This window comes from Toxotes jaculatrix, chromosome 4, assembly GCF_017976425.1.
Source record: "Toxotes jaculatrix isolate fToxJac2 chromosome 4, fToxJac2.pri, whole genome shotgun sequence".
Taxonomy (NCBI): Eukaryota; Metazoa; Chordata; class Actinopteri; family Toxotidae; genus Toxotes; species Toxotes jaculatrix.
The window spans coordinates 7,016,247-7,039,039 of record NC_054397.1 but is presented as its reverse complement, the minus strand read 5'-3'; the positions used below and the strand labels follow the sequence as shown (position 1 = coordinate 7,039,039).

The window sequence follows — 22,793 nt, the reverse complement described above, 5'->3', positions numbered from 1 at the left end:
TATTTGTCCTGCTGCTCCATTCAGCTGTTAGTTTCCATTCATTTCCATTTGGTGTGAAAATCTGTTTGCAGACTTCGAAAGCATTAGGCTAGTGTTATTCAATATTATTAAAATTTCCTGAAAACATCAAAACCAATAATTAACTGATCCCACTGACAAGCCTGATACTCACTGCACGGGTTAGTATGTTCCTTCACTACCATGAACGCTGTCCGACTTCTGTAAATACTCATTAACACAGCAAATGTTTATTAAGCTGAAGCTTACCAAACATGTTAAATACATTTCCCTCTTCACAAAGCATTTGACTTTACTTGCTAGCTGTCTTCCCTCTTCTCTTTGTTGGCATATTGCTGCTTTTCTTGACATGTTACTGCCCCCTGTAGGTCAGTGGAATGGCATGAAACTACTGGTAGGTTTGTAACCTGTTGTGCACATTAGTCCTTGTGATGTTCACTGTAACGCGTTACACAACTCAATTCACTTTTAAAAGTTTACTAGTTCATTGGCATATAGGGCCTGGATAGAGAGAAAATAAGGGGTGTCTGAAAGGTGGGAAAAAATATTGAAAAAGCTAAAAGACAAAAGCATGGTTTAAAACATGGCTACCTGTGATGTAAAGACTGTGATATGTAGAAAATGAACTAAAACATGCAAAAGCTCTGGTATGAACCTTTAAATGTCTGAGCTTCACATGTCCCTCAATCTTCCCTTCCTCAGCCCAGGGAAGGGATTTACTCGCCCGGAGATGCCATGCTGATCCGTTTCCATAGCGATGACACTATCAGCAAGAAGGGCTTCCACATCCTCTACACGAGCACTAAGTTCCAGGAGAGCCTTCACACCAGGAAATGACCTCACACGCAGCCCGCAACCTCTGACCTCTGTGCAGCCCCGCCACTGTTACCCTGACCTTCACCATGGCAACGAGAAAAGTACAGCCTGTCCCCCCATCTCGGACACAGGCAGATGAGGAAGACAGTACTTTCGTGAACAGGAACAACAACGAGATATCGATATGAGTTTCAGCAGACGTGGGGAAATGCGCTGACGACTGAGTGAGCCATTTTCGTGGAGGAGATGGTTTTCATCACCGCACATCAAGCTGCCCTCGTTCAGTGTGAAAAGAGGGTTGCAGCAGATCCAAATCAGTTTACTGAGATACTCATGGTTGCACAGCAAAAGATTACGAACACAAATACACACACACACACACACACCCTAGATTCATATTCAGAATTATAAACTTTGGATGCTAAAGGAACTAAAGAGCTACAAGGAAATGCATCCAGGAGTCTGTTCTGGCTCCTTAATCCTTGAACTATGCGACTTACTGTGATCAGACGGCTGCTTATCACCCACAGTAACTGAGAGGAAACACTAAACAGACATTTTTATTGCCTTTGATGCCTGGGAACTGGTCTCTTCAACCCAGCTCAGAACGGCTGCAGATGATTTTATTTCATGTCTTATTGTAAAACCCATTGTGTTTACTGTATGTGTGTTTACGTGCGTGCGTGTGTACAGAGAAAAGAACAAACAAAAGGCTGAAGTCCGTCCTTTACCCTTTTTGCTTAAAGCTTATGCAGATGACCATTGTGGAATGGAAAAAAAAAAAATAAAAGATGCAAATGGAGAATTTCCAAATGATCTGTGATGTTAATGTTAAGCCTTGCATTATGTTGTGTGTGTGTCCATGCTGTTTTTGATTTTCAACATCTTGTAACAAACTGAGCAACTTTCATGGATGTTTCCAGTTTCTTCCTCAACTCTAATAATCATAAGATTTTTTTTTTTGTTATTATTATTATTTGTTGTTTTCAGTGGATATCGTAAGGGAATATTTTTCACAGCTGTCTCTCTGAGTGGCACGATTCTGACTGAACGAGAGATTCCCATGGTGCTAAAATAAAAATACACTGAATGATTGAATGAAGGTTTTCAAATGGAGACACAGTCAGCGTGCAAACAGCACACTGCGTCAACAGCACTAGTCCTGTTGAACTACAATATTGCCTTAGAACCAAATGTATGCTATCGGAGGTTGCTCCTGTGCTCTTGCATAGGTGTCTTGTGTCATCAGAGTGTTTTCAAGGGTTTTTTTGGCAGCGTATTTCATTTGTTTGAAGATCTTGAATGGTTTTATTGTGTGAAAAAAAAACATAACATGGGAAATGTCGCCTGTGTGTGAGATAGTGTCTACGGTGCATGTGTATTTGTGTCATTTTTGTAGCTGCTCTCAGAGATACATACACACGTGCTTACACATCCACAAATACACAAAAAAAACCACACACCTCATGTTTGTGCATTTTCCCAACCAATATCTGAAAACACACTTCCTCTGTAAACTTGGAGCGTGGAGAGCAAAGTGCTGTAATGTTGAAGGAGTATCAAGTGCATACAGGCTGCATTGTTTCTGTGTTAAATGCATTATGTGTAAGTGTGTTATAGGGGACTATAGAGAAATAATGTGTGTATGTCTGTAAGCTGCATGTTTTTAAGTTGAATCATTCACTGCTGTATGTGCCAAGCTCCAGGTGACCCTGATCCACTGTAGTCTTTGTTTCATCATTCCACCTCTGTGTCTGAAGTCCCAAGACACTGACAAGACGTCCTCTGCATCAGTCATTAAAATACACACAGGTAAAAACAACACGTGTTTCATATATTATTGCTATGTTTTGCGTTGTGTATGGGTTCTGGTTTTTTGACTTTCTTAGATAAGATGAGTACTACAAGTGTCATCTATTGATCCATAATTCAAATCCTGGCATTTACCTTTGTTAAAGCACATTGTTTTCTATCCAGTGATGAATTATGGGACATTGATGACTCAGATGTAATGAAAGTCACTCAATTTCCTAGTTGTATGATTGTATTTCTACAATTATTGTGTGTTCTTCTTTGAGTCTAGGGAGTGCCCCCTGAATCATTTTTGACAGTGTTAAGTTATAATTAATGAATAAACAATAGCTGTTATGAATTTAAATTTTTGACCAAAGAAAAATGTCCCCACTGTTCAGTAGCTTTCCAGGATCTTTTGACTATGTCACATGATCTTCCTCAGCAGATGGAGTTTGCCTAGTTGTCATGGAATTTTTTTTTTTTTTTTTTTTGCACTCACCCATGTTAACCAAAAAAAAAAAAAAAAAAAAAGTATTTATTTAGAGCATGTGAGTTCATTCTTCACCTTTGGAAACACTATGTACCACAAAATATTCTTAATTCACAGGCCTGTATTAGCTATTAGCCTACTGCACTTTGAGATTCCACTTAGTTTAAATACAGCTCTCTGTAATTTAAAGACGCCCAAGCAGTGTGCCACTAAAATATTAACCAACCCTGAGGGCAGCAGCAGCAGCAGGAACTCTGGCCAGCTCTTACCTCACACACAGCTCCTGCCAACACCACAGATCTGACCACATGTGAACGCTGTCCAACCAGATCCCCTGTTTCTGCCCTGTCAACATTTGCGATGCAAATTTAATTTATCCATTTTCAGTATAAGTCCATTTTATAATTTTATTAGTTCATTACAATTAAACGCTGATTCTATAATTAACACCAGTGGCAGACTTCAGACTCTACATCAAACCCCTTAGATCCAACACTGTTATCACACTATTGCACCGTGGGTACTGACACACTTTCTTATGATAAATTCAGTGAGGCTATCAAGATTTATAATGTGTCAGTCCAGGTGGGTTAGAAGTGAAATCTTAATTGAACAATATTGAATGCATCGTTACAGTTTTGTGGCAAGTAACAATAAGGTTGGTTTTCTTATAATCTAAAGTCTTATTTCTGACGTTGTTGACGTTCTGTGAACATATTTTGACCCATTTTAAACACCACAGCTTGTTAGTGTATGAGGACAAGCCGCTTACCTTTATAGGATCAGTTTGACGGGCTTCAGTTGTCACACATTTGGTGCAACACACACACACACACACACACCCCGAGCTGTTAGAAACGATGCTCGTACCACCAGCTACCCACAAGAGGGCGCCAAGTTTGAGCTTTTCAACAGTCAGTTTTCTGAAATGGAGCTTTCCAACAATTTGCCATATTTCTACTGCTTTAACTTAGAATTAATCATTGTAGGTTTTTCATGAGACCATGAGCTTTACTGAGACGGATACTGAACACTGATTGAACATGTTAGACACTCTTATTTTAAGCAGATATAATTCTGTTAATTAGAGCTTTTATTATTAGAGAAAACTTTGTGGTATTGATGTTGTGTAACATTTTTGTACTGTACCCTGTTTACCATATATGGTAGGGCTGGGTCAGGTCTGCAGTCAGTTAAGGACCAGTTCACCCAAATTACAAAAAAATGCCTTGTCTCACTTACCTCTAATCGAATGTACACACAGACCCCAGTGTCACCAGTTCATTAGGAACTGTTTCCTCTAATGAAACTAGAAACAGCCTATTCATTCTGCCTACAATTCCCACAGTGCACCATGGCACCAATTTACTATCACAGACAACTAAAAAAGCAGGAAATATTCACATTTGAGAGGCTAAAACAAATTAATTTTATGCTTAAAAATTACTTAAGGGAAAAAAAAACATGTGACATTCAGAAAACCCTTGAGTCAACTCAGTTGTCATCAGTTATAGTGACTGGTTACACAGTCTGCTCATTCTGCCTACAGTTCCCACGATGCACCATGTCTACACTGTCTCAAGACCTAGAGAAGTGAAAATCAGAGATCAAAGAGAAGCAAATCCAGCAAGCTCAGTGTCACCAACGTAAACCTAAACTTTTCATGTTAACACCATGATTGAGACCTCACAAACCTCTTAACTTTAAATCAATTACTCTATAACCCAGTATCATTTATGATATGGAAAAGTTAATTCTTAACCTTCCTTGGAAAGAGTAGTTGACAAAAAGATCTCACAACAGCATCTACATTACCATGACAACTGAGCAAACTCAGTCCACTGAGGAAGATCACATAATATGATCAAAAGCTCCAGATCAGCTACAAAACCGACCTTGTGTTGAGATTTTTTTGTGGAGTACCTGTGATGTTCTGTAATGTCCACGTGAGGGGTGAGGTGCAGCTCACTTCGTCCAAACATCATTTTGGTCACATAGCATCTTTAATACCACCATTATAATAATTAGGATATCAAAAGTATCGAGTATACATACATCATTTGCATTGCGGTACACAAATCTGAGCTGATTTATGTTTTTATATCTTTCATTCGTTGTTCTCAGGATCAACTTTTATTGTCTCGACATTGTGCTGATACATTGAATCGTCCTGAAGAACTTGACGCTATTTCAGGAAGAAGAACATTTAATTGGACATGTATTGTTAAGTAATATAAAAAGTTTTTGATATTTCCAAATGTAACTTGAATCCTATAGTCTACTACTTTCCAATACCAGTAATCAAGAATCTTGATATAAGCCAAACTAGAGTCCATGTCACCAAAATCAAAGTACTTCAGGTAGGTTTCTTCACCTACTGTGGTCTTGATATTCTGTAGTTTTTCTTCTCTTTTTTGCAGTAAAGTTCTTGAAGCTGTGGGAACAGTCTCTTGAAGCCATGCCTGTTTTTGTAACAGTCCCAGTAAATGGATTCTCAGGAGTCTGAAGATGTGTGTGTAAGTGCGTGTTTTTTATGTGTATGTATGTTTGTGTTGGTTGAGGAAAGTGAGGGTCAAAATGGTGAAACACCTCGCTTCCTCTCTCCTCCACCACTTTCATGGTCTCAGTCTGTGCTGCCCGTCAGACGCTGGTGATGGAGGCCAGGCAGTTCGATGACTTCTGGAGTTTTTCAGGCTGTGTGGTGGGGGGCTCTGGGATGGCGCGAAAGCTGAATGGCAGTCCGATACTACTGGTGCCAATGTGGCCTGGGCTCAGCGCTGGATTCTGCCGTCTATTGCTTTCCACAATGCTGGATGTGTTGGATGCAAGGCTTTCACGTGTCCTGGCACAAAAGAGGTAACAAAAGTCAAGTTTCTGGTTTCAAAATACGCCATGAATTAAAATACATGATGACAAATTTCATATTATGTACAGCATACGCAGTGGTTGACAAGAAAGGGGAATACTATTTTAAAGCACATTTTGACTGAAGAAAGAAGCAGATAAACTGGAGTTACTAAGAATAATGAAAAACTGAAAATTCCTTCCAGAAAATGGGAAGGCAGCACACAAACATTTTAATGTCATTTATCTTGAAAATACGTGCAAATATATAGAAAAGAGATGCTAAAAATAGATAAAGCAAGTTTGAGTCTTAAACCTGCAATAACATTTTTTGCCACTTGGGGGCAGTGGAAACGGGTTATGAGCACAACTTTGACATATTTACACATCCAGCAGTTGTGGAGCAACATTATCATTCATTTTAAGTTATGTTTCTGACCACCTGGTGAATACCAGTACAACAGTCACTCACTTTTTGCTCTGTTTTTGGGCTCTACCAAGTCTTGAGGGAAATATCTGTCAGATATTTTGGGGACCAATGACAGATTAGGATTAGGGCTAACAGGGTTGCATTTTGGGAAATTTTTGGAGCTAGGCAATAGTTATCATAGGTTGACTGTGGCTATTAAATCCAACAAACTATTGCCTAGCTGCATCACAAACTGCTGCTCTGTGCTCATGTTTCACAGCTTCCTGGTACATTTGTTTGTCTGATGAACAGATATTTAAAGTTGTTAAAGTGAAGTTAGAACAATTCTAAAGTTCATGTGCACTTTACTTTTATATGCTTCTTACTTAATAATATCACAGTATTGTTTAAATTTGGGGAAAAAATTTATTATTCGTCATTATTACAATCAAACTTCCAAAAGCCATGTATTGCCATCAAGATAAAACAAAAGAAATTGTTGACACTAGTGTGTCAAAACTCAATGTGATCCACTGTATCTGTGAATTACTAAAGTTTACATGCCATTCCAAGTAGACCAGTCAATAGAATTAACAGAATTAATCAATTATTTGCATGCTGACTTATTGTTTTGCATCATGAATCTGATGGTAATGGAAGATTTTTTTAAGTCTTTCATCTTTGTAGTGAAAGTGGTTGGAATCTGTGAATCTGATTGTGAGAGTGGTCACTCTTCAGTTTACATATTTACAGTCATAGGAGTGTACCAGGGTTGAAACTGGTGCAGCGGGGTGTGAGCATAAAACTGCTGTACACTTTTTATTGAAAAAAAAAACACGCTGTATGTCTACTCTTGGGAACTGTCATTGGTCTGCTGTTAAAGCAGGAAACTGGTGCTTCTGGACAGGAAACATGGGATATGGTAGAGGGGGTGACATGTAAAATATGTCCCCGCATGGACTGGAACCATGGAAATTGGTACTGCGTGACATGCCTCCTAAGCACTAGGCTACCAGGATGATTTGATTTAACTTTTTATGTGATAAACTGGCACAACCGATTCTGTAGCATCAGACATTAGTAAGTTAAGCCCTGAATTGTACTGTAAGTACATAAACCATCCTCTTTATCCTTCTTTTGTGATAGATGGATCAATCATCTCACTTTGGGAGAATCCCCAACTACAGTGAAGGCATTTTTAAGAAGGCAGGTTAACAGGTGGATAAAAAAAAATATGGATAAATTGTCAAAAGCCAAATAAAAGTTACCAGTATGACACCTTTTGTTTTGCTTTAGCTACATTTCACTCAACTATAACTGTAGATATGTTAATACCTGGTTTGAGAGCAACCCAAACATTTAGGAATATGTTTGGCCCAACTGTGTTCTCCCTCAACATCCATTTTTTTTACTGTACAGTTCAATTTTCCACATACCTGGGGGAGTTGAATCCACTGTCCACCGTAACACTGCTGCTGTCCATGCTGTCCAAACGGGCAGAGTGGGCCGACTTCTGGCTGCTGCTGTTCTCTGTCTCCTTGGGGCTGAGTAAGGTCAGATTGGTCTCCAGTTTCCGCTGCAGATCATGGTCTTTCTCCCGCTCCAGGAGCCACTGCATTGTTCCCTCTCCGCCACCACCACTGCCTCCACCGTTACCACCCCCTTCGCCGTGGTCTTTGTTGTCCTCTGTTGTCGCCAACTCTTTGTGCGAGTCCTCCTCTGCCTCTTCCTCCTCCTCATCATCTGATACATTATAATAGTCAAAGGAGGCGGAGGGGACTGTTGGCTCTAAGCAGCCCGGTAAAACTGCAGGTGACGCTGAGGAAGTGGCTGAATTGGAAGGCTGCTGGGGCTCAGGATTGTCTAGGGCCTCTGTTGATTTGGCATGTGAGGCTTTCCGCAATGTGCCGGACTTGGTGTAGCTGCTGTCCACATAGCCTGTGGACAAGGCATTGTGTGGAGGTTTGAACAAAGTGTCCTTGCTGAAGATCTCTTTCCTCTTGATCACCATACCGCCGCCTCCCCCTCCGGGATCTACATTGTGTTGGTGTGGCGTCAAACGGGCATTTTGCACCGGCTCTGGTGTCTGGCTTGGTGTCAGTCGCACCGAGCCGTTCTGTCCCTTTGCTGCCGACAAATCCTCTTTGTACTCCATCGTGTGAGGAGAGGTGAGGTGAGGCGTTTGGCGGTCAGCTGGAGAGCCCTTTCGGAGTCCCCCTGTTGAGGTTAATGTGTCATATTCTGATTTTGCCTGAGGCGAAGGGGCAGTTAGGATTGTTTCATTTGATGTATTGCACTGGAAGTACTCATCTGTTGAGGGCTTAGGAGAAAGTCCCATTAGCTCATTGTACGTTGGCAGGCTGTCTCTGCTTTTGTTCCTCTCCATCGTACTCCGGATCCTTGACTCATCCAAACTCCCTTTCCCCAAATCAGGCACATTAAAATCAGAGTGGAACTTAGCAGCAGAGAACATGATCCTTGAGTAGTGGGAGGACTTCTGCGTGGCCCGCAGGGTGCCGTCATCAGTGTAGTAATGACTACGCTCCTCCAGACTGGGTTCAAAGTCTTCTGGTGCACCCAGTGACAGGCCTTTGAGGGAGTTGTCCATGGACCGAGATCGTTCTTTAGCTTGATCTGACCTCTCGTGACGCGACTTCCTGTCCTGATTGTGACTGTGACTTCTTTGCACTCTCGACTGGCACGTTCCACGTGACGGCTCGGGGAAGGGCATCTCCGTCCGTCTCTTGGCCAGCTCCCCAGATACGTCCCACTCAGGGGTAACAGGGCAGTACGATTCCGTAATGTTGGGGTTGCTGTGGACCAGGTATGTTGCACCTCCACTTCGCCTGCGCTCTAAGGTGTACATGGCCTCCCGAGGAGAGCGTACTAACGAGTGGCTAAAGAAGCGGTAATCTCTTTCCATGAACACGAGGTCCCAGTTTGAACCCTCAGATGGGTCTCCCCTAGAGGTCCTGGGTTTGCTATGAGAACGGGACTTACCATGTGGAGCCCTCCGGTGGCCCCTCCCCCTCCTGCTGCGTGCACTGTGCTGGGCCGAAGACCCCGCCTTGTTCTTCTGTGTACGCTCTTCCTCCAGCCTCTTCATCACAGCTGTGTGCCTTGCCACATTCTCCACTGTTAGGTCAGGGTTGATTCGGCGGATAATCTCCATCTCCACCTCGCGGGGAATGGGCGTGGTTGGAACATCCTCGTCACGAAGAGGCCACTCCTCTGGGGGGAACTGGGCTGAGAAGGTGGCCAGCTGCCGCATTTTGTCCTTCTTGAAACTCAGTCTGAACAGCCTGAGTCCAAACCTTTTGGATTGCTTCTCGCCACTTCCGCTGCCACCACTTCCTTCTTTCTTTTTGGTCAGAGTGTCAGTTTTATAAGGGAAAGAAGTGATGCTTTTGCTCTTGTCGGCTGGATCTTGAGGCGGCGGTTGCTGCTGGACAGGAGGGGAGGTGGGAAGTGGGGGATAAGGATATGAAGGCGGTTCTCCTCGGTGCTCCTTGGCTGATGTGCTCGGTGGAGGTTCCCCGCTGTTGTGATCCTTGGGTGGCTTACTTTGATAGGAATCTCCCCTGTGCTCCTTTGGTGACTTGCTTTGGAGCGCAGAGGCGTGAAGTCTGGAGGGGTCTTCACGATAGGAATTGTATGAGTCATTGTGATTCTTGCGAGGAGGTCTCTCTCTCAGGCAGCCTGGTGTAGATGGTGTGACGTTGCCAGACTGAGGCGAAGTGCACTGCTGAGGTTGCTGCTGCTGCTGTTGTTGCTGCTGTTGTTGCGGTTGGCGCTCTGGTAGCCGATCGTCCAGGTGATACCACTTGTTGTTAGTTCTGATGAGGGAGGGAGTGATAAAGTAGGTCTGGGGAGTGACAATGAAGTAGCCCTCTGGAGTTGGGTAGATCTTCCTCTCTCGCACCAGCATGTTCAGGGTATGTCGCAGAACCTCTGAGCTGGGTGTAGGCACGCCTGCAGGAAACAGATTATACTAAGTTGATGCACAAATCTACCAACTGTATGACAGTATCACCTACTGCATAAATAATAAATATATCTTCTATTCTGACACTTTAATTGAACAGCATAGAAATATTCTAGATGTTTCCTGGTACATTTTATACATACTTCCCTGAAATGAAGCCTTACGTATTTACTATATTTTTGGAAATGCAGGGATCTCACTACTATTTTTTATATTTTTATTTAAAAAAATGTCATTTTATTTTTTTCATAATCCTCTAGAAATTGCTGAGAATGATCAAAATATTTTGTGCTTATTTTACAACATGAAGAGGGTTTTTCTTTTCATTTTTTGTTTACTAAACTGATTTTTCCCTAATTTACCCCTACCTTAGCTCACACAGATCCACATCCTTTTTAAGGAACTCCCATGGCTTGTACAGCTACTATAGTAACAATATCCTATTACTATCCCATACCACATATTACAAGATGTGTTTGAATAAATTAATAAACTAATCACTCCAGTTCCCAGATTACTCGATTGACAGAATATTTCATCAGCATACAAAACGCTATTATTCATCTGACATGATGTTTTAATATACTGTAAATTACCAAATCAACATTAAATAAACAACACCATTCATAACCATTGCCTTGCAAGACCATGTGTTGCCTGACATTACATCACCCCTGTGTAAGTTTTTTTTTTTTCACAGAAATGATGAAATCTATAAGTTCACGCTGATATTGTATAGAAGTAAAGACAGATCTGAAGGACACACTTCCCATTAAAAACTAACAACTTGACTACGCAGTGGTTAAACCTGTGCTCTTAAACCTTGTTAAGGAGCTGAGGATGTTCCCTGCGTGTCAGTAGATTTTACAGCTCAAAGTGACGTCTTCAGATTTTATTCCACCAGCAGTCTAAGAATCAAAGATATTGCCATTCACAATGACACATGACAAAGAAAAGCATCAAACTCTTGTATTTGAGAGGCATTTTTGCTTGAAAAACGACAAAACGATTTTGTCGATTATCAAAATATTTGCCAGTTAATTTTCTGTCGATCGACTAATTGCCTATTTGACTAATCATTTCCGCTCTATTCCTGCTGAAGCATACTGATGCTGTTTTAAGCACTGAAATATCTCAGTTCTTAATTAATCTTTGAAATGTGTCAGGAACCGATTAAGTGAGATCAATAGATGTTTAAAGGCTACTTAGATCTTTATTCTGCTCTTTGAACCTGGCCTCTATAGTAGATGTATTTAAAATATAAAACTTAAAAGTGTCTGAATCTTTTGCTCAGTGAATTTTGTAAAGGGATGATTAATAAAAATGCTGTTAACAGGCAACAAATTAGAAAACGAAGGTAACCAATGTATTTTAAAAAACAGTTTCTGCATGCTTTTAGTGCAGTCCCATTTTAGGAACGAGGTAAGAGGATTGTACCTGGGAAGCTGGCAGTGAGGTGCTCCACCAGAGCCTCCTGGTTGACAGGCTTGTGGGCAGAGTTCATAGCAGAGATGGCCAGACACAAGATCTCCCCCAGCGGGATGAACTGTGACTGGCTGATGGGTGACATACTGATCGGAGACACGTCACCTGCAGGAGGAGGAGGAGTAGGAAAAGGAGGAGGAGGCACAAGCACAACTGTTAGATCATGAATGAACAGCAGGCGCAGCGTGTGAAGCTATGATGTAATGGTCAAACAGCAGCAGTTTGCATGCTGCCTGGAACGGCTCCACCCCTCCTCTCTGTGCTTCCTTAGCCTCTCATTCCTCCTGTTTCTCGTAGGTTAGCAAAACGAGGCAGCTGCTGCAGCAACCGTAGCCGTAGTGTGAGATCACCTGAATCTTTGCCACCTCTTTATCTGATTCACATCATCTGACAAACAGAAAAGGAAGCTCACACAAACCCTCAGTGAGTCAAAATCAACATGTTTGAAATTTAACAGAATATAACTGACTTTAGCACCACATTCAGAGCTTACACACAGAAATTCTGTTTGCCTTTGTCGAATTAAGCTGGCTTTGCTGTCAGCAGTAGTGAGAAGTGAGATCATCCCACAACCAGCACGCCTGGCTTCAAGCCCCTCTGAGAGCAAACATCTGCCCTACTGAAAGGCTGTAAAGCAAACGCACTGAATCCACTGCTGCAACATCTGTGCTGTAGTGACCCTTTCCCCTGACCTAAATCTGGCGATCGATAGAGAATCACACAATTCGATGGACACACCGTAACATCAAACCTTCCATTTCTGATCTAATTCTAATCTATTAATAATTATGATTTATAATAGTCAACTTATGTTTTCTAAGATTCACAGGTAGTTTACAGAATTAATTTTACCTGAGTGATGACAGTTTTAAAGTTTTGCTGTCCATTACGGCACACGGCTCTTTTACCTGTCGGTGCAGGGCCCTGCCTCCTCACCACACTCAGCTGAATGGTCAGTTAAGCAACACGATGACGTTATCTCTGCTTAGTATCACAGCCCCTTAAGCTTTATGTAGCTCTACAGGGCTTTACTCGGTTTCTAGTGAACATGAGAAAAGCTGGATTGGTACAAAAGAAAATCACCCTGTCTTTCGCTTTTATAGTATTTTTCTTTTTTTTTTTTGGAGCATACAAATCTCCAAGGAGTGTGGGAATGAGGTTGTAGTGTTTATGTTTCACATCTTACAATGAATCAAGACAGACTGCAGATATATATGCAAATATTTATAATAAAAAGGACTGAAAGGATTATGCTTTTCATATCAGGAAGGGAAAGGCTTCATGATATGAGATGGCCCCAAAGCCCTTTTGCAATCTCAACAAACACAAAATATGAATCTGTGACAAAATCTGGCGCAAAGGGGATGCAATACTACAACTATTGAACTTTGGGGAATTTGAGAAAGTATTACACATCACAAACTACATTTAAATGGTAGAAAATTGACAAAAGTCCATTTTTTCAGTGTTTTACCATTGGTTTGGAAAGTTACAGAGATTTGGATTAAATATATTTTTAAAGAAAAGGGAAAGTTATCAACATTTTGGACTTGAAAACATAACATAAACTATTGTCCACTTTGAACTCTGCCTCAAATCAAACTATGTCTTTGGAAACTCTGAACAGCTCTGCGTAGAGAGGGTGGAGCTTGTCCTGGTGGGAGTGTCTGACTCACCTGGCGCACGATAACTTGGCGGGGACGGAGAGAAATGAGGAGGAGGAGGGGGAGGAAGATGCTGCTTCTGCACACGGATGTCTTTCTCACTACGGGAGAGACTGTGCTCCAGCGGGCGTTCAGTGAGCTCCGAGCTGGGCCAGGCCCGCCGCAGATTGCTGCTGCGGTTCTTCTTCATTGTGACCCCTTTACCAGGTGGCCTTCACCCCCTGGGGGCTTCCGAGGTAAGGTGGGGTGGTGGAATGGGGAGGAGGAGGGGGAAGGAAGGAGGGAGGTGGGGAAGGGGGGAAGGGGGTGTGCAGGGGGAGGTCGACCAACCTCAGGCTCAGTGCCTCCCCCGCATCAGTAAGAACGTCCCGCTAGAGCGATCACACACCAGACATGGCAGGAACCAGTGTGCACCTTCACACACATACACACGTCTCATTTACATCCACGAGCAAGCTACAAACGACTGTGTTCACACTGTGGGTGGTTGTCATCGGCTGCTGGGCTCTCCCAGGCTGATCTGCAGCAGTGGCAGCGGTGGCAGAGGTGCAGGTGATTGCGCGAGGCATCACCCTTTCATCGGCATCAGTCCCAGCCACCATTTGTAGCATCCCCATTTGCATGCGTAGGGAGGCACATTACGTAGCCGCTCTGATGTGGGAGGAGGGAGCAGGAGAGAGGTGGGGGGGCAGGGGTAGAGATGAGGGAAATGGGGCATTGGAAGTAAGGAGGACGGTGAGGAGAGATTTCAGTAGAGGTTTTGGGATCCGCTTGTTCCTTTTGAGTAGAAGGTAACAGGGGAAAGAAGGGAGGGGATGGATGGATGGTCAAAGATTCAAAGCTTTAGGAGGCCCAGTCTTCGACAATAGCTCAATTCACCACAGGAGTGCTTGGCCGATCCCCGGAAAACAAAAGAGCCCACTTAAAAAAAAACAGAAATAAAAGCTCCATTCACCCTAATGGGCAGTGAAACCTCAATAGTATGCCACGCACCGGAGACGCCACGTTCACCTCCATCTTTATCCGATCAAGCACAAGACCCCATCGTCCTTTCGACAACAGCACACCAGGAGAGGGTGGGGAGAAAAAAATGGAGAGCATAGAAATAAATAAATAAATTCAAGAATAGATATCCACCGTTTCCCGCAATCCAACGGAAGAAGCTCCTGAGCCGATCACCGTAGCATCCATTCATTAACAGGGGGGATGCAAACTCCAGTGAACGGCAAATCTCTTTCAACGCTAATGCTGCAGCTGCTCCCAGCACCTCCAGGAAGGGTGTGTGAGTATGTGTGTGTACGTGTATGTGTGTGTGTGTGTGTGTGTGAGAGAGAGAGAGCGAGAGAGAGAGAGAGAGAGAGAGAGAGTGTGTATGCGCGCATCCGCCTGCTGCGCGCGATTCTGCGTGAGCATGCATGCGTCTGTGTCTGGGTGATTGAGGCTGGGGGGGCAGGGGGGCGGGAGGAGAGGATGCAAGAGAGAGAGAGATTGAGGACATACATAAGGCAGAGAGGAGAGCAAATATCAACAGTTCAAAACACACACACACAGACAAATAAAAAAGAAAAATTTCCAGCCCTCAGGTGATGTCCAGGGAATGGGAAGAGCTCTGATTCTTTGGCTAAATTCCCATCCTCACCCTCCTTCCCCCTTCATGTTCCCTCACCCTCTCTGTACCTCTGCTCCTGAAAGATGAGCGGCCCCTTAAACCACCATCCTTCCTCTTTTTCATGTCTCACCTAAGTGTAAGACCAAATCTAAAGACTTGACAGGGCCACAGCCGAAGGGAGTCATTGTAAAGGCGCTGATTTGTTCCTTTCTCATCAGTGCTTTCCACCGGTTGATTCAGTAACTAAACTGTGTGGATAACAGCTGAACTCCCCGTAGAAAAAAAACCTAGAAGCATCGCCTTAATCATGTCCGGAGTGGCAGCTCCTGCTCGCTGCGGACTCCTGCTGACTCACATGTGTGGAGTGTGAATGGACGGTTGGAGGGACAGAATAAGGAGCAAAGTGAGAGGGCAGGACGGGGCACGGGTGGAGGGGGGACAGTGTCACAACCAATCTGCTCCAGTTCACTGATACCAAAGAGAAAGAGGAAAGGAAGGGAAGGGAAGGAGGGGTGAGGAGGAGGAGGAGGAGGAGGAGGAGGGAGAGCGACACCACGCCAGCCATTTTATTTCTCAGTAGTGCTGCAACAGCCTTTGTTGCCATGACGACGCAAGCCGATGATCTCATAGCTGTTACCTCTGAGTGCTGTTCCCTTAAAGAGCCAGTTACTCAAGACAGAAAGCAGACAGACACCACATAGAAGAGGACTGACTGTCATTTACACGGACAGAAAATACTCCTGCATCGCTGCTGAAAATTAGACCTCCCTCAGCACGATTTGCGAGACACAATTATACAAAGTGGGGAGAAAAAAATAGTGTCATATCCTGGTAGTGGGAAGAATTGATAAACATACCTATCTGTGCATAGTGATCACAATAGTTTACATTTTTGCTAGAAAATCCTGGTTGAACCAAAAGTGAGCCAATTAGAGCTGGAAAGAACTGTGGATTCATTGATTAATTGATCAATAGCAACTGTTTTAATAACTTATTAATAATCTCAGTCATTGCCAATCACTGGTTCCAGCTTCCCAAATGTATAGATTTGCAGGTTTTCTTTGTCAGATAAGGCTGTGAACTAAATAGTCTTTGGCTTTCGGACTTTTGTTCAGATCAAACCAGCAATATGAAGATATTGAATTTGGGCTACAGGACCTATAATATGATTATATATATTTTCTGACATCTTGTAGGCAGAAACCTTAATTGATTGATTGAGAAAATATTCAGCAATTTGACTGATGATGAAAATAAAATCGCTGCAGCTCGAGAGGGGATTACTATGATTTATTATTGATGTGCACCATCATAGGTTTACCAGGCGTCATGGTCTTAGAGTCCATGACCTACTTAAAAATGAGACTAAGAGTGTACAGCGGCACGCTAGCAGCTCCACGAATCTGTATTTAGCCACAGCTGTGGGGTTTGAGCTAGATGCTAACATGAGCATGCTATGCTCACAGTGACAATGTTAACATGCTAATGGTCAGCAGGTATAATGTTTACAATATTCACTATCTTAGTTTAGTGTGTTAGCATGCTAACGTTGGTTAATAAGCAATAAAGACAAATTAGGCTGATGTGAATGTCACCAGTTTTAAAAGTATCTGGACAAACTGAAGATTTGACCTGATGACGGTGCTAGATGAAGAGTAGGGATTACTAGGGCTATTTGCGTAATCCTCCGGGGAGCACAAATATCTACTAAACTTCATGGCAAACCATTTAATGGAGCAGACCAACTGAGCAATCAAGACTACCATCCACAGTGCCACATCACTAGGTAAACATCTGTTTAACATACAAGTTACATGTTATTGAATTCTCATGAAATGCTTTTATACTTGTGTAACAAATGTCGTTTAGGTTCAGTACATCAGCGCAGAGTAAAATAACACTAATCTAACTGTGCATGCATAATGATTTAAGCTACATATTACCAGCCAGAACGTATTAAACTCTGCCATTAAACATACCCCGAATGCATGATACATATAACATACGCCTATGGTAAATTGTGTTTAGATTAACATAATGACAGCATAAAACTATCCTTCTGTTTATGGTAGCAGTTAGCCAGAGTGAGTGGTCTAACACTTAACGATTTGTTACCCATTACAACCCCAACCAACTTCCATTTTTTGCCGGTGGTCTGCCCTCCAGTGGACCATTAATGAAAACATGCTTGATGAAAGTGCACTCTTTAGGCCAGACACTGTACAGAGTGACAAAAGCCACGACAGCCGACATAACACATCCTGATCTGACATTAAGATATACGGCAACAAATCTCTCTGCTGCGTCAAACATTTCCCTCCATTCTCTGCTGGGACCCTCCCTTTCCTTCCAATGGAGGAGTCGGCTAAAGCAGGGAATGGAGTGCAGTAGTGTTTTCCTGAACAAATGCTCCACTTTTCCTTCCTTAGGAGCACACACTCCTCCCAGTCCATTGTTTATAGTCTGCTAACGGATACAAAGTCCCTCAGTTAATCAGATTGAATTGTCAGTATTAAAAACACTTTGTTTCCACACAGTTGAAAATCCACAACTTTTGCATAAATGTATTAATCCAGCTACTTTTTCGCTCTCAGCCCTGATCAAGCATTCTCAGGCAGTCTGGTGGAAAATCTGGACAGTGCAAAACTGTAGTTCTTTTATAGTATGTGTAACAGTCTGACATCAAAATGAGACTGAGACTTTACACAACTGTGGTAACTAGATTTTTTTTTAAGTGACAAAGCTTTTAATCAGTCCCTGTTTCCCTGCAGCCTCAATAATACCTGTGACTTTGTGTTTTGTTGTTGTGCAAGGGATATCCATTTCAAAATTGATTAATGAAAGTCAATTATTATTATAGTTATTCGTGTGATTTTGCAAGTACACATTATGCCAAAAACATAGTTAATAAATAGTCTTTGGTGAAAATTTGTCTGAACTTTGTCTGAACTTGTCTCGCAAACATCTTGACACCATGGCTAAGAAAATGAGTCACACCACGACTTGCAGCTCACACTAGAAAATCAATATTGCACTGCTTTTCATCTGTAGATTAAAACGTTTCCATCAGAATAAAAACGGCAGCTGGAACTAAAAATATAAGGACTTATTTATGCTTTAAAATGAAAAAAACCAAAGAGATCTGATTTACAGAAACGTTTTGCATGTGGGAGCTGTTTCCACTGATCTCAAAGAGGCAAAATGGTTAACATTTAACTGCTAGTTAAATTCATATGAGCTTACTATTAAACTAAAGACTGATTATGCTGCGCAATAATGCCAGCGCACAGGTGAGTATGAAAAACACCTCCAGTCTTTAACATGCATTGCAACATAACAAACTGACTCTAAGTTGATTTCCAGGTTATTATCTATCCTAGATTATGGGCCCTATTGTGAAAAACCTATACCAAAAAAATATATACCAGTGTCTCATTTGCATCTGCACCAAGATCATATAAGCTCGGCTGGTTTAGGCATTATAGAGTCTGGTGAGTTATTAGCTATACAACAAACATTCCAGAGCTTATCAGTGTTTGCTTCAGTAGTGTTAGTGAAGCTATGTCACCTCTTCTGATGGGCAGACACAGAAACAAATGAACCTCACACAATCGCAGTCTATCTTAAGATATACTTTGGACTATAACAGACCCTAAGGTACTGCAGCTTTTCATTTCTAAACAATCAGCGTCTAGCAGCTCAAATGCAGAAATCTGATAACGTACACAGAGCCACAGAAGAGTCTGACCATTCAGTACACCTTCAGATTTCCAGTTCAGACAAAACACAGAAGAGTCTAGTCACTGTTGTGCCTGTGCAGAAAGTACACAGGTTGAGTTGACACAAATATAAAGTGGCTAATCCCAAATTCTTGTTGGAAAATAATCTGTGAAATGACTTGCAGATCTGTAAAAAACCAATTCAAAGGACACACTGCAAAATTTCCTCCAGGAAACTGTTTAGCTGAAGTCATAAGATCCTGACACAGCTTGAGACTATAATTATTGGGTTAAACAAAAGTCATACTCCTTTAACCTGAACTAATTGTTTAACCTGTCGTTTGGACTGCAAAACACCGTAAACACAACACTGATATAGTCTCATTATGAAGTCGTTTTGGCTTTTTTTTTTGACAATGTAAGTCCAATATTCAATTTCCTTTTAGCCCTATTTTGGTATGCACCAACTCCTGGACTGTTGTGAAACTGAGAAAATGTCTGGCTCTTTAGCTGCTAGCTAGTCTCTAACTTTGTGACTAGCAGGTTTTGGCATGGAAAAAACTTCCTGTTACTGCTGTAAACAACAGTAATTGTTAGTGTGAACCATGGTGTAGGTTGTAAAACCAAAACAATTAGCTGAAAAATGCTAAAAGGCCCTGAAAAGTTGAGGGGAGCTGCAGAATCGAGTGATAATTTTCCGTGGCTTTGTGACCACAAGCAACATCTTTCACATTACACAAACTCATTTGATTTAAAAACATTGATAAGTACAGCTTTAAATATACCTCATTTGCTGAATGTGATAGCACTGCTGTTCTTTTCTCTGGAACGCAGCTGTTGCTTCTCATAAAAATTGTATTAATATTTTCCTCCCCTATTAAACATTGCTGAAAACCCTGCTAATTTTCCCTTCAATTGTAGGACTAATGCATTAGGTAAACTTTAATCATGTTGACCATGCTCTCATTTAGGAGCATTGTGTCAGTTGCATACAAAGACCAATGTACTGAACAAACAAGTACTAAAAATGTAATACTTCCACATGTCTTCATTATCCCTCCCTTCTGCTCCATAAGCTTTTCTCTGCTGCAGTTTAATGCTGTTCACTGATGGACTAGATGATCTAAACCAAAACTCTATTATGAAACAGACATAAATAAGATGATCTATGACAGGCTGCACGCCTCTCTCTCATTTGCACACACACACACACACTCAGACAGGGAAAGCTGTGAGGGCAGTATGATGGGTGCAACGGTTAGACGTGCTGAAAACCTCAAGTTGTCCAAACCTGTACCAGCACATTCAATGAATTATAGCCTTGTCAGAAGAGGATGAGTATGAGTGTGGGAATGTTGAACTGTAGTATAACTGGGTTTCAGTCCTGGCTTTTCAATCTGAATGATTAAGCCTACATGACACAAAGTAGCTGAGGTTATAAGGCAGGATGCTGCCTAAACTCCTTTTTTACTCAGACTAGCTTCAACTGGCTTCATGCAACCTGCCAGCAGGACTTCTATCATCACTTACAGACTCATGATATGTAAAAACCTCAGGTATTTTAACTCAACCCTCCTTCAGTTACAAAGGAGGGTCATTTAAGGTTCAATGCCAATCATCAGCATTTGCCAGCATTTAAAGAGGTGTGGAAATCAGCATGAAACAACCAACAGAACTCTTAAGAGCCACCAACTGCAGGTAAATAAATTAATAAAGATGTGTAGTAGTTAATAGGCTGATAAACTATGACAGCAAATCTTAATTTTTAGTTCAGCATGAATGAAAAGTCCTACAAAGTCCTAGTTAATAATGTTTTTTACTTCAACCAAGCACTTGCAATGCACAGGCATAATAAATAAATAGGCAGCTATGTAAGGCCTCCCTGATGTTGTTTTATTTATCTTTTCTTGTTTCTCTCTTGGACTTTATGGTGTCAGAAGTAAGACTTTCAATTTTAATTTCAAGTCTAAGTCACTGCAAGTCATTTGGGAGTAAAGTCTCAAATAAGTCAGCAAATCCAAGACCTAGTGTCAAAGCTCTAGACAACTATACATGCATATGAATATGGCCTGACAGTAATCACATTTTTTTAGTCTACTCCCTGCAGACTTTGAATGGAATAGAGGCCAAGACTTAGCAATTTTGTTTAAATCTTATACTTCCTGAACACTCATTGTGATTGTTTTTTTTTTTTATATATATATTTTTTTAGTCCCCTTCACTGACAGAGATCTGTTTTGATTCTGCTTTAATTAAGCTTTTTGGCCATCCTGTAGGCCAAATTTCCAAACATATGAATAACTCAGACTTCTCAGGGTCTCAGTGCTGTCTCTATAATCCAAGCATTTTTCCTCATGATTTCAGAACACATCCACGTGGAATGAAGATAAAGAGGAATCACCCACTTTCTGTTAACGCCAAGGCAACGTTGGACACTGTAATTTTTCCAGTTTTGGCTAAATGCATTGTCACTGTTTCATATTTACACTTGAATGACATGATGGACAAACATACCCACCTATGCACTTGATGTCAAAGCCCTGCGGCGGTTTTAGTGTCCGCCTGGTCCACCCGTTCCTGAGGACTTGAAGGTGAACTTCTTTGCCCTGGATCAGCAGCACATGCTCATCTATCCACCCGAGGAAGAAGATCTCGGAGAGAGCGTGTGTCAGCGCCTTGTTCCAGAAGTGCTGCATGTTTACGGCTTTGAAATTGGCGAAGACCTCGTAGCCGCTGTGATGCTGTAACTTCACGGAGAGCACGGCCGGTGATGATGGTGAGTCCTCTTCATCTGCTCTGCCAACCTGCGACAGCACCAGAGCCAGAGAGTGCGGAGCTATCTGAAGGAACTTCTCCATGCCTGCTTTCACTCACAGTTTATCCGCATGGAAATCGAAGAAAACTACAACAAGTGCACGACATTGTTTATAGCACGCTGTTTTTTTCCCCAAGACTGCCTGACAGTCTTAGGCTAGTGTAAACATATTAAAGACAGGGTAAAAGAAACACTGTGCGCTGATCCACAGTATGCAGCGCGACGTTAGAAGTGTTAAACACAGGTGCGACATACAAAACCAGGGAAATCAGCAACCTGACACGCCGTCCACTGCAGCCAACTATCCCCAACTGTCAAAGAGTATTAGAGCCTATTTCTAGCGACAAAAGAGGCGAGGACTTGTGCTGCGTTCAGGTGTTACTCGTAAAGCCCTATTTTCGATTTGGAAAATCCACCAAAGTCAGCCTTTTTTTTTTAATAAATTGTGTTTACCGGTCTCTTAACACTACTTAAAAAAAGAAAGTTTGGCGAAGGGTTGGCTCAACACTAATATGTCCAAAAAGCAGCCATAAAAATAGAAACACCATATGATACAATGCAATATCAAGTTCAAGTCTAACTTTACAGTCACCGAGAAGAAAGAGCACACACAAAGATGAATGGAAATCATAATTAAGAACAAAAAACACATAATTAAGAACAAAACACACACACACACACATATATATATCATATTTAATCGACCAGTCGTTGATTGTTATTTATTTTTAAATCACAAAATTTAATAGTTTAAATCTAAAAGCTTTCTACTTTTCTTCTTGGTCTTACAGTACATTGAATATTTTGGGGTGTTGGATTGTTGCAAGACACAAGATGTAATATTAATAATATATAGAATAACAGAGAGTTAAAGCAGGTCTAGACCTGCTCTATATGAAAAGTGTCTGGAGATAACTTACGTTATTCGGCACTATATATATAAAATTGAATTGATTTCGATGAAGTCACCGTGGGTTTGAGGGCATTTTCACTATTTTAACATCAGTGTGGTTTCAGATCAGTGTTCACACAGTGGTTTGTTTGGCTTGTAGCTTTCACGGGGGACCACTGGATTACAAGTCAGCCCCCAATTAACACTCACTCTGGTGCATTTATCTATTGCCACATTGCTGCAAATAGACAAT

At 41.8% G+C, this 22,793-nt stretch overlaps 2 protein-coding genes across 4 annotated transcripts in view; one reads left to right on the top strand and one right to left on the bottom strand.

Moving 5' to 3' along the window:
- tll1 (tolloid-like 1) overlaps positions 1–1,509 on the top strand; it is a 42,327-nt gene extending 40,818 nt beyond the window's left edge. The window contains exon 21 of the mRNA XM_041036005.1: positions 721–1,509. Within this exon, the coding sequence (XP_040891939.1) occupies positions 721–855 (135 nt within the window). The 3' untranslated portion in view covers positions 856–1,509. The remainder of the gene's footprint in view (positions 1–720) is intronic.
- A 3,606-nt stretch (positions 1,510–5,115) lies between these two features.
- Positions 5,116–21,900, bottom strand: stox2a (storkhead box 2a). 3 transcript variants are annotated; one of them, XM_041035171.1, is made up of 4 exons: positions 21,352–21,900; positions 11,794–11,946; positions 7,808–10,343; positions 5,116–5,960 (listed from the first exon to the last, which is right to left on the bottom strand). In XM_041035171.1, the coding sequence occupies exons 1-4, from the start codon at positions 21,689–21,691 to the stop codon at positions 5,759–5,761; spliced, it is 3,231 nt and encodes a 1,076-aa protein (XP_040891105.1). In that variant the 5' UTR covers positions 21,692–21,900; the 3' UTR covers positions 5,116–5,758. The 3 variants fall into 3 exon arrangements, with proteins under 3 accessions (XP_040891105.1, XP_040891107.1, XP_040891106.1); XM_041035173.1 differs by lacking the exon at positions 21,352–21,900 and adding an exon at positions 12,750–12,764; XM_041035172.1 differs by lacking the exon at positions 11,794–11,946.
- Positions 21,901–22,793: the final 893 nt, after the last annotated feature.

Coding starts and splice junctions, on each gene's coding strand:
- stox2a (XM_041035171.1), bottom strand. CDS start 21,691: ATGGAGAAGTTCCTTCAGATAGCTCCGCACTCTCTGGCTCTGGTGCTG. Junction 11,947..21,351: donor CTTTGACATCAAGTGCATAG/GTGGGTATGTTT, acceptor CTCCTCCTGCAG/GTGACGTGTCTCCGATCAGT. Junction 10,344..11,793: donor CCTCACTGCCAGCTTCCCAG/GTACAATCCTCT, acceptor TGTTTCCTGCAG/GCGTGCCTACACCCAGCTCA.